Source organism: Channa argus, chromosome 10, assembly GCF_033026475.1.
Source record: "Channa argus isolate prfri chromosome 10, Channa argus male v1.0, whole genome shotgun sequence".
Taxonomy (NCBI): Eukaryota; Metazoa; Chordata; class Actinopteri; order Anabantiformes; family Channidae; genus Channa; species Channa argus.
The window spans coordinates 14,314,281-14,326,144 of NC_090206.1; the positions used below are offsets into that span (position 1 = coordinate 14,314,281).

At 40.1% G+C, this 11,864-nt stretch overlaps 1 protein-coding gene across 9 annotated transcripts in view; it reads right to left on the reverse strand.

Annotated features, from left to right (window-relative positions):
- Nucleotides 1-11,487, reverse strand: part of jakmip1 (janus kinase and microtubule interacting protein 1) — a 34,181-nt gene extending 22,694 nt beyond the window's left edge. For 2 of the 9 annotated variants that reach the window (XM_067518433.1, XM_067518438.1), the window contains exons 1-7: nt 11,027-11,487; nt 4,530-4,847; nt 3,340-3,672; nt 2,589-2,750; nt 1,361-1,573; nt 493-651; nt 142-288 (exon numbers count right to left, since the gene is read on the reverse strand). In XM_067518433.1, coding sequence (XP_067374534.1) covers nt 142-288; nt 493-651; nt 1,361-1,573; nt 2,589-2,750; nt 3,340-3,672; nt 4,530-4,685 — 1,170 coding nt within the window. In that variant the 5' untranslated portion in view covers nt 4,686-4,847; nt 11,027-11,487. The other 7 variants (XM_067518437.1, XM_067518439.1, XM_067518440.1 and 4 more) reach the window with 6 other exon arrangements.
- Nucleotides 11,488-11,864: the final 377 nt, after the last annotated feature.

Here is an 11,864-nt window from a genome sequence, read left to right on the forward strand (position 1 = left end):
AGAGGTCCTGCATTCATCTTGATGACAGTCTCTCAGCACAAAAACAAAACTCCACTCTCTTAATATCTGTATTTCTACAATTATTAAAATTTTGACCAACATTTTTACACAGATATAAGAGGAAGACTAGTTGCCCCTTACCATCTCAGCGTTCTCTCGGCTCAGATTCTTAAGTTTCTCCTCCATGCGTTGCAGTGTTTGAAGGAGGTCATCATTCTTCTTAGAAAGCCGTTTGTTCTTCTCAAATATAGGCTTCATCTGGCTTTCTGCCTCTCGCACCCGCTTCAACTGGACAGAGGAAAGAAACAGGGAGGAGAAACACTGTAATATTATGTCTTAGCTCCTGGTGAGAGTTCAAGGTTGGAGGGTTTAGACACAGGTCATGTAAGTTCCTTGATTAGTTGTTAGGTGTGTATATTTGTACGTATGTGTGTGCATATTTGCATGCCTATAATCACGGTTTATATGTACTTCTGCATGTGTGTTGCTCACTAGTTCATTCCTCTCGTCAGCCAGAAGTGCATTTCTGTCCTCCAGTTTCCTGATGACTGAATGGAGCTCCGCAATCTTCAGCTGAAACCTCCTCATGTCACGCTCCTCTGCCTCCTGTTGAACAGGGGGGGCAGGAGAGGAGGAGGAGGAAGACAAAAACTAAACAAGGGAGAACATGCAGGCAGACAGGCAGGTAATGGAGGTGGATGGGACAGAGAAGGTGATGGGATGAAGGATGAGTTGTCATTTCACAGTGCAACTGTGAAGTTTTATGTGCAATATACACAGTATCCACATGCTTCACCATGGACGGATGACCTGTATATGCATGTATGACTGATCGTATGGATATACACTGTTGTTGTACACCTCCAAGAGGATTGATGTTTCCCCTTGTTTTAGGAAAAAAATAAGTTAGCACTCAAAAATGAAAAGGTATCCCTATGTTTCCTTTAAAATCAAAGAGTAGGATGGGAGACACTTACAGAACAGAACACATACTACATATAGATTAGGGTTTTTAAATTTTACAAATTAAAAAATATTTTTTTCAGGAATTAAATTGTTACACCTTGATAAATTAGGTATACTCAATTCAAAGCAGGTAATCTTTCTTCAATTATTAGCCGTATGTTATTCTAAAAGCCTTTATTTGAAAGCCCCTAATGTTTTTAGATTAGTTGCATTAAAATTATAACATCTAAACAAAAATGCAATGCAAAATGCAAAACACCCTGTATATATTTTGATCTTATGGATGTACTGTAGAGCATGTCCACATTTTAGAGTCCTGTTATACTAGATATGTATAAAGGCATGCATGCACATATACAGATAACTGTAGATACACTAGGTTGTGTATGTATACCTGGTTATTGAGCAGGTCTGGGTTTTCCCCCAGGCCAGGCATCGCCTCCCTCTTTGGGCTGCCGTGGTTGTACCTTTCAGCCTCTCGTACCTGGCCCAGCTGCTCATCCAGAGCGTCTTTTTGTAGCTGAAGTTTCTGGGCATAGCCAGCCTGCACCCCCAGCTCTCTCTCCAAGGCACACACTACACGGTCTTTTGCCTTCAACTCATCCATCTGTAAAACAGGGACAAGACCAAGGTGAAGGACGGTGTAAAGAGTAATTGAGCCAGATTCCTGTCATAGTCCACATAAAAATACTGAAACTCTTCACAATAAATACCACTGCAGAAATTCCTGAAATCATGTTGCAGAAAACACGTGAAAAATGTTTATGACGTATCAAGAATTAAGCTTGGTCCATTTATTTGTTTTACTTGTTTTACACTAACGTGTGAGAATTAAGTTCACATGACATCACTTAGGATTGGCATCAAACAGTTTCTAAACTCACATACCATGTTGTTTACACCTTTAGAACAGCAATCTATGATGGCTGAAAACAAAATAACTTTTAATTCCGTCCTCCAGCTCTGATAAATTTATACACCTTTTTCACAATAGCTGTGTTCACTTACCACTTTGCTTCCAAATATCATTGTCTTCTTGTTCAAATATTGCTTTACAAACAATAATGCCTCCTATTGTGCCCTGCTGTACTGTACAGTATCTATCGGTGTTAATGAATAACTGCAGCACATATACAGGCTTATTTCTGCAGATAATTTCCACATAGTGAGGAAGGCCAAGGTAGACAGTGCAGCAATTAGCCTTCATGCAAAATCAATGAGATAAACCCTCAGAGATAACTTCAGCAGCACCAAAGCAAATGTTGGAGTGTGAGAAACTGCCTTATATTTAAAAGTCAAGATAGACCAGTCTTATAAAAAAGTAACAGCAGCTAAAGTTGTGAATTTAACACTAGGGATTATTAATTTGTATTTTTATAGGACTGTCTTTGGATTGCACATACCACATTTACATACTGGCTTATTTCTGCAGATAAGCTTTATGAAAAATTTAGTACATCTTTCATAAGTGTATAGGTTTTGTAAATGTATAGTCAACCTTAGGTAATATTTTAGAAACATCCCATTTATGTTGTCACACTTGTCTCCTTTATAGTTTAATATAAGACATTTGTAGTGTCTTGTAGTGTAGCATATGTCTTCCCATAAGCATGTTGTCTCACCAGTCGGCGTATGTCTTTCTCACAGTCTCGTTTGATACGATGCACCTCATCCTGGTGCTGTTGGTAAGCTGTGCGCAGGTCTGCTGCTTTGGCCTTATCTGCTTGCAAAGCATTGGCTAGTGCCTCCTCAGCCTGCTTCCTAACAGTCTTCTGCTCCTGGATCTAAAAGACAACATTAACACATGATAACACTAGCACACATAAAAGTGTTATGTGTGCATTTCCAAATTAACATTAAACAACTGTAAAGATAGATGCCCCGTCTGTCTGGAAAGGCTGCACTGAAACAATAGCTTGGCAATGGGCTTTTCCACCCTACTTCCTGTTTTTCAGCACAAAATTTGCAAAGGTTTACTCAGCGCACACACACACACACACACACACACACACAGAATGGCTTCAGAATGCAAACTTCCAACTAACACAAAGAAGAACACAAAGCACCATTAGAGTTTCCGTAACTTCAGTCCTCAAAATTTGTTCTATACTTTTGTAAGGTCACATATAAATGCAAAGAAGCAACAACACAGCTACAATGAGAGACAGCTGATACAAATGTAGAGGTGCTTTAATTATTGTGACGAATGTCAGATGACACTGTTACACTGACTAGAAGAAGAGTCCTCAGGTACAGGTTGAGCTCCGCTTTTTGCGGAGCATAGTACAGTAGATTTGAACATGTGAATGAACAGGCCAAGTGTCAATGATGTCATAATAAGTAATTAGTCATCCATATATGTATAAGACTTACCTCTTGCTGTAGCTTTAGCCTCTCCCCATCAAAAGCCCTCCTTGCCTCCTCTCGTGCTTCTCCAAGAAGAGCATTTTTGAGCTTGTCTGCTGCTCCATCTCTCAGTGCATTAACAAGTCCCTGGAGCCTTTGCACCTCAGCATCCCGGATCTTGATGGCCCGGGCCAGCTCAACTTCATGCTGTCGGGCTAGGGCCTCACGGGCAGCTGCCATCTCACGCAGCTTCTCTTCATGCAGTTTGGCACGGAGGTCAGTGAGTGCAACGGCATGTTTGTGCTGCTCAAGCTCTCGAGCCTGACGCTGCTCCTGGAGCCGCTCACGGAGCTTGCATACCTGGAATTACGACAAATTGTGCCATTAGATTTATATAATAACGCAATTAACCTTTCACTATCATAAATATCATATGCCCCCAATATTCACCCATTTGCCCAGACCCTGTACAGCCCATAGAAGAGTCTTAAACACAATGACCCTAACTGTTAATATTACAGTAGTTATGCTGTTCACATTCCTGTAGGCATTTGTTTAAACTTACAGATGCAGTTAACTTACAGTTTATGCAAACTGCCAATTGCATAAGTTTTAAGCTTCCCTCATTAGTAAGGGAACAACGAGCTCAATGCTCTTACAAATGTAAAGTAGGATGAGAGTGGCACAGACAGGAAATTTGTGTCAAACAGAAGATACAAGAAGAGGCAAACCCCCTGAATTAATTACCAAAAACTTTGTAAAGAGTTGTAGAGTACAGAGCACCTACAGTAAGACCTAGTGAACAAATATAATACAGAATAGCAACATGGTGATAGTTATTGCAATATGCATACAATCAAATATAAAACACCTTGTAAACAGAAATCTATCTGTGGAAGTGGCTTATCATAGCAGTTATCTAGTTATACTAGTTGCAATGACCATTATTACAGCCCCTGTTGTAAGGGTACATACATGCACCTTCAAAGCATTTTCAAATTTGACTATAAGCCTGCATTAAAAACATTTTTAATAATAACAATAATAACAACAGCAATTATTATTGTTGTTGTTGTTGCTGTTGTTATATTACGTCTAAGTCTATTTATAGTTCTTTAAATTTTCCCTTCTCCTGCTTTTGCTTTTTCTGTGGCATATAAAGGAGACTAATACTATATGTCACTTTATTTCTTCATCATCTTGCACCTCCTTCTCACCTTGTTCCGCTCCTGCTGTAGCTCAATCTGAATGTCCATTATTTTGCTCTTCAGCTCCTCATTGGTGGCCTGCACTGAATCGGCCATCACCTCTGATCTCTCTGGCTTCCTTCCCTTCTTAAGGGGTGGTGCCGCAGGGGGTGTGGTTGATGACATAGCACTCTGGCCGCCCAATTTGGACGGACACAGAGTGCCAGGTGTGGCAAAATGGAGAAGAGAGTCAGTTACTTCTACTTCTCCCTACAAATCCCTGCATCCGCATCTTCATCATCATGTCGATGCTCAATCTACATCATTGCTGGGGAATACTGAGAGTTTCTATTATGAAGAGAAAGACAGACAAACAGGGAGAAAAGAAAAGATGGGAAACAGTGAGTCAGTGTTAAAAACTGGGTTACACAAAACTACTCTGCGAACTTCTCTGGGCACCGGCCACATGACGCAACACAGCCTGGGGAAAACAGGCTATTCTTGAGACTAACATTTACACTCTCTTCTGGTATCCTTGTATTTGTAACATATATATCTTGGCCATTTAACATTACCCTATTCCAGTCCGTTGGCTTTACTTAGAAGCTTCACAGTGCATGAAAATGTGTCTCGTCACCATAGTTATGTTCCTGGCCTCTGGCATCTCACTGGAACTCTTTCTGTGAACTAATAACTTTATCCTTTGGTTTGATAAGTCCTGACATTATTCTTCCCAAAGATCACATTATCTTGTCCTGGAACAATTGAGAATAAAGGGCCGGTAGTTTTCTTAACCCCTGCAGGAGTAAACTAATCATAAAGCAGTATTAAATTATATTCTAGCTAAAAATCCCCTAAAGTGACAGCCTAAGCTAGAGTTCAAGAAACGTATCCATGGAAAATTGAAGATATGTACCTTTTATTCTTTCTGTTATCTCAGTTTTGTTTTAAAACCGACTCATCATGAATTAAATTAGTTTCAAATAGACATCCTTGCACTTTATCCATCAGTGCAATACAATTGCAAGATTTTTCTCTACCTTTTCCTCTCTCAAAGACACACATACAGGACACACCAGAAAGAACATATAAATAATGCCATATTTGCCAGGTATAAAGAGCCAATGCAAAAACAATAAAATAAATGCCCTTCAAAAACATGCAACATAAAGCAAGGCAAATACAAAAGGGTTTAAATTTATTATGAGTCTAATATCTACTCATCCACCTTTACCCCACTATAGGTATGCTGCAGTTGTGTTGGCGTATTTTATTACAGATGTGTCAATGACACACATTCACTAAGCTGAAAGTGGACTCCTCCTTCCCTGAAAAAATGTGTAACCCAGTGACCTTTCAGTCTTCCTGGTAACTATTAAATTAATAATGCGAAAAAGTGGGAGCTGCATTTAGACCACAGATGTCTCATCTTTTTCTACACACACATTAAAAAACATTCATACAACATACACAGATGGCAGAAATAGTTACCAAGGCAACCCTTGCCATCAAAAACTTGATTCCTCTCATATCAAAGGATGTTGGGAAAGAGAAGTCTCGTGGTGGATGGGAAACATGAGATGCACACACAAAACCACACAATCAAATTAAATACATCATACAATGTGGCAACACATTTAAAACCACACATGCAGAAAGATTTTGTTATCTGGTCCACTCTCAGAGCAGGTTGACTGAGACACAGAAATGCATTAATGCCAGAGGGCAAGGATGCTTCCTTTCACATAGATTTTTACACAACATGCACAGTCAGATGCTGGAAAAAAGCAGGGATGGGTGAGCAAAAAAGAAAAGAGATTAAGACTGTAAGAGATAAGCTAAGAAGATAAAATAGGAGCAAGAAATAAAACCCTGCAGACCTCTACCAGAGAAATTAACATTTAACCACCTCCTCCATCCCCCCATACATTCTTACCTTTCAACATGTACATCCCAAAACCCAGAGTTGCTGGCATGGTGATGTTAGTGAGTGCGGGCAATCAGTGGTCTCACTCTTATTCACAGTGACAGAGAAAGGGAGATAGAGCTCATTCACACACTGAGAGCTTTGACACAAGCATACATTCTCGTTAACAGTCTTAAGCAGAACAACTAGGGATGGATACAACTGAGACTGTACACACAGGAACCAAACATTCTCTATACTTATTGACATGAGAAACAAACATATCAATTGTTTAACAAATGTGATTAACAAGCATGTGTACCACAATTTGTAATGACCAAAAGGTTTTATGTACAATATCAATATGCCACGTTTTTTAACATGCTTATGTATGCCTTTGCCATAATCAGTAATCAGGTGAAGCTCAAATAACTGGAACGTCTGGATGTTACAAAGTGACTTTTAATGCTTGTTGCATGTCTATCACATTTTTTATATTTTTCTCACTACAAAACACTGTCAAAATACCTGGTATAAAATATATTACACAGTATATTAGCTGAGTTAATCTAAAGGAGGTGAATTTATATGCAATTATTTTCAGTTTCATATTTTTTATACAAATTTGTTTGATCATGTCACTTTGACATGAAAAAACCTTTTTATCAGGCAAATTAAATCAAACATGAATTAATGTTATGAAAAAAATAAAAGGCACAAATGTGATTATTTTTTTAAACCATTGTATATGTCATCAGCAACATACTGAAAGCACATGTTCTCCAAGTGGCAGCCATTAGCTAACTCTAAAAGTTTATAGTTGATGGAAAACCAAGAATGTTATACAGGAAACTGGAACAATTTATAGGGGCACAGAAAAACTAACAAGCACCTTTAATGTTCACAGAAGCAAACAAAGCGAGTACAAGTCACAGGGTCAATTACCTCCATCCACTCATGTAGAAGCAGTTAGTCTAACTGTTTTCTGCAGGAAATCCTCAAAGTTTAAGAAACCAATAGACAACCACATAATGTTGGACTGTTGCTTGAGAAATGGACTATTGGTCGCCTTGGATAAGAAGTCACCAGCAGTGAAGAAGAGAGCTATCATCACCAATACAGTATAATAACACTGAAACATAACATGACGAAGGCTTTAGGCCAGTACCTTTCTACCACTGGCTGATGTTGTAACCCTGATTCTTTCAAAACAGGCTGAACAAAGTGTGATAAACACAGAAGGAGTTTCACAACTACCTCAGGAAATCCCTCTTCACTTTGAGTGAAATAAGAGCTCTGTGTACCTAAAAGAGCATTGTACACTGGTTGGTGGCTGAGTTTAAGCCTTTTATCTGAATAATCCAAATGTAGGATGTAAAAAGTTTTTCTTTATAATAACACAATTCAATAAATATGTTTTTTGTGAAGGTTTAGTCTAAAATTTGAACTCAACCAAATAAAAAATATTGCTCTATTCAGTCACTGCTAAGGTTCAGCTACACGCATTGCCAAAGCAACAATGCTAAAGAGAAGGGAATGAGCTTAAACATCTGATGTTTCCCATAAAATGGTATATTTAAAATCAAATATATATAACCAAATAGGCATAAAACAAAAGTGAACACAACAGCAAAAAGTTATTTGTACCCTAATGAGAGTTTGCATAGTTTACGAACCACTAATGCTACAGAGCTAACAGTAACTTTCAGAGGCACACCAGCTTCACTAGGTTACTCTCTCACTCCAACCTCGAGCTGGTGGAGCTAACGCCAACATTGGCAAAATACAATGTTCATAGCAGCTGTCCTAGCAGAAACAAAGCTATATGTCCACAGTGTGTGAGCTAAAAACAAATTCTATTGTTGAAAAGCAACAGCAATGTTCATGCAGGCCTTCACCCTCACCCCAAAGGTTCCCTTTTGAGCTTCTTGAACAAACAATGCGCTACCAATTAGCTGTAACTGGTGAGCCGAGCCACATTCTCCGTTTGCCCATTTACAGAGCCAGGACTATATTAAAAACAAACAGGGTGGTTGAGCACACATAATGGACGGACAGCTAGAGGAACATTGGTGAATTTGACAAAATGTGTAATAATTTTGCATTATGGTCTATTCCTTTAAGATCAACAGTGAACTACAAAAGTGGTGCCCTAACTTCAGTTAACCCATTATAACAGCCGGAGACATTTTTCATCATTTGCAAAAGAAAACGTTCATAACGAAAAAATGTTCACTTACAAGTTGACAATAAAACCAGTTCTCTATTAACATTTAAGCACGATTCATCTATCTAAGTGGCTAATACTCCAACTAAAGGTTGTTTTCATTTCTGAATGAGTCCATGGAAAATAAAACATGCACTTAAAAACAAGTCAATTGTGGTGAACTAAATATTAACATTGTGCAAAACAGCACATTGTGAATTTAGCCAACAAAATAATTAAATTATTAAAACACTGACAAGTCTGAAAAAAACTTAACATTTATTACTATATTTACTTTGCTAATCTTTATTTATGTAAAAATAAATAATGCACTCTAAATGTTACCTTTTTAATTACACTATTTAGCAGATTAAGCTAGTAGGTTATACAGTAAATCAAGTACAAAAGGTTGGGTAGACAGACATCTCTCCAATGGCCACATGCTTATTAAACTCATACAGATGGACCTCCTCAAGGCCAGACAGACCACACACACACAAAGCGTCAAACATTAACTAGAATTTAGTGGCAAATGCAGGCCTAGTAAAATCATAAAAGAGCTGCAAATGGGAGCTCAAACAAAGACTGCTCACTTCTCTGTGTGAGGGTGTGGACAGAGTAAGATACACTCCTGTTTGCAGAACACATCAGTAACTGTGCCTTATATTACATATAAGGAACACATAAATACACCTTCACTGTATAGTAATACCAGCAGAACAGGTCTGTCCATACACCAGACGTCCATCCACAAACCGAGACACACTCAGCAGCCTAGTGATACACTTAAGAGACTGTAAAGATCCCACTGAGAGGCAGAACAACCCATCCTAGTGCAACAAGAGTGGAGCACATGATCTAAAAACTACTATGCAAACAGCATGGCTACAAATTACTGACCCGAATGACCAGTCAACCCAAAGAAACCAACCCGCCTTGCTGTGTGTGTGTGTGAGACACACCACAACAGTTATACCATAGCTAGTACCAGTATCAGTGTTCTCCTTGATTGCTGGAGGCTGATTTGTTGGCCTGTGCATGTAGATCTATGTGTACACCATTTATCCTCTCATTTACGCACAAACATTAATACAGTAAAAGGCATTTATTTATCTTTCTAACTATCATAAATCCAACATTAGACTTCCCTTGAGTGTTTCCATTAATGGTTTAGGAAGGTAGCAAAACCAAGAGAGAGGCATACTCTGGTGTGTATAGTCCACAGGGATTACACTGTTAGCATTCAAAGATAAGGAAGATAGTAGTATGGAGGGTGAGACGGGATTATAATTAAAGAGTGAGTCAGGTAAATTTGGTTAGCGGGTGAAGAGCAGAGAAACAAAGGGTTTAGGGGAAAAAAAGAGTGGGATACTGTAAATTTTAGCATTCCTAAAATGTTATACCAAACATTAGATCAACATGTTGAGACAGGGAGAATATAAAACATTACATCACCATAAACAGAGAGTGATCCTACATTTTTTGCATTATGACAACAATCCCACACATACAAGTACCACGGCATGTACTGCAGTTTTTGCAGGCCGCCCTGAGCAGGCTGATCAAACTAAAGTGAGTGTGCAACACATGCTTCCTGTCTACTGGGGCAGATTTACGAGCCCCTGGAGCAAGCAGCAGCAAAGCTGTTATGACAGGCACAGACCCCGTCACTCAGCACAGCAGCAGAGGGGCTGGGTGCATGCATGGCAGAGGTTTGGCTTGGTAGAGGATATACTGGATAGCTGGGATGGCTTAATGGCCTGTCAAATGGCAGATTAAAGCGTAGAGTGCTGCTGGAGAGAGCGCTATCACACTGCTTGGCCGGCTTGCCAACCACACCCCACGTTGAGATGCGAGGGGCTGCTGCAGCATCTTCCACCCACAGAGGTCGGATGTCCTTGCACTCAAACGCTTTTGTACAGTGTAAGGTCTTGATGTTTCCGTATGAACCACTGTCATGTAGTATTTCCACTAATCGTCTGTGGAGACACTGCAGACTTACGTGGTGGTCCATTATACACCAGTGGCCTCCCTTTACTGGGCAGGACAAGCAAAAACCTCCATAATATAACGGCACACATAAAGAGGGCAGTAACACTGCTGAATATTAACCACTCGTGTCGGTAACGTTATCATCAAGCTCCATACTTCCTCTTTGGCTGCAGGCAGATCCGACACATAGCTGCACCATGCGACGAAAGCATAAAATTCACACGCCTCTGTTGGTGGACATGAGGCTCGGCGGTGACTGGAGGTAACATTAGCCCAAAGTAACATCGAAACTCATAAATGATGAAGCCAGCTCGGCTCACCGCACCGGATGAAACACGGACGTCGGATACGTGTCACCTCCTGTCCAGCATCCACACATCGGTTTCCAGAAGTTTTCTGTCGTTGTAGAGCGAATAAACTCACCTGAGATGGAGGTCCGGCCCTGTGATCACAAGTGGCCCTGATGTTGAATCGTCGCTGCCTAATGTGCCTCACGTCCAGGAAAGGAGGCTGGGCTTCGATGTGCAGAGCTCAGCTAACTGCAAACTGCCATTCACAACTTTATTCCTCACGCATTTTCCAGCAATTAGCTCAAGTGCTAAAGTTGTATTTAGACTGATATTATCCTCTAGCTAGAGACTGGACTCAGCTCCAGCTTCTCCTCCTGCTTCCGCGCCGCACATTGACATTTTCCTCCACACCCACACACACACTGGGTGCACAAGCGACGTCACTCGTTCCTATAGAATCTGTTAACGTGGGTTAATAGTTAAATAAAGCTGCTTCGACGTGGGAAAAAGCCGGCGGGCGTCGCCGGTAGCGTGATAGAAGCGCGACACCTGACTGCGTGTTCAAGAATGACACCGCGCGCGGTAAATGCGTGGACACGACGACGGTGCGGGAGAAACGTGCGTCGTCAGAGTGTGTATGGTGGCATCGATACCAAAATAAAACATCGTTTATTCTCAGGTGTGTCTTTATATATATGTTTCTGCAGCTTTTCTGCAGAAAGTTAATTAAGAAACATCAAAAGGTTTTTTCATTTGTGTAGTGCAATAAAATATTTTTTTTTTATCTCGACAAAACTAGTAAATGATAATATAATGACTCTTATTTGTCATTAGGATTTTATCAGTATAAAGTGGCCTACTACCGACAACAGGATCACATGCCGAAGTGTCCTTGGGCAAGACACCCAACAGCCCGTCCCTATCCCCAGCTGTGCAGTGCCGGTCCCAAGACCAGTAGAAATTATGGAGGG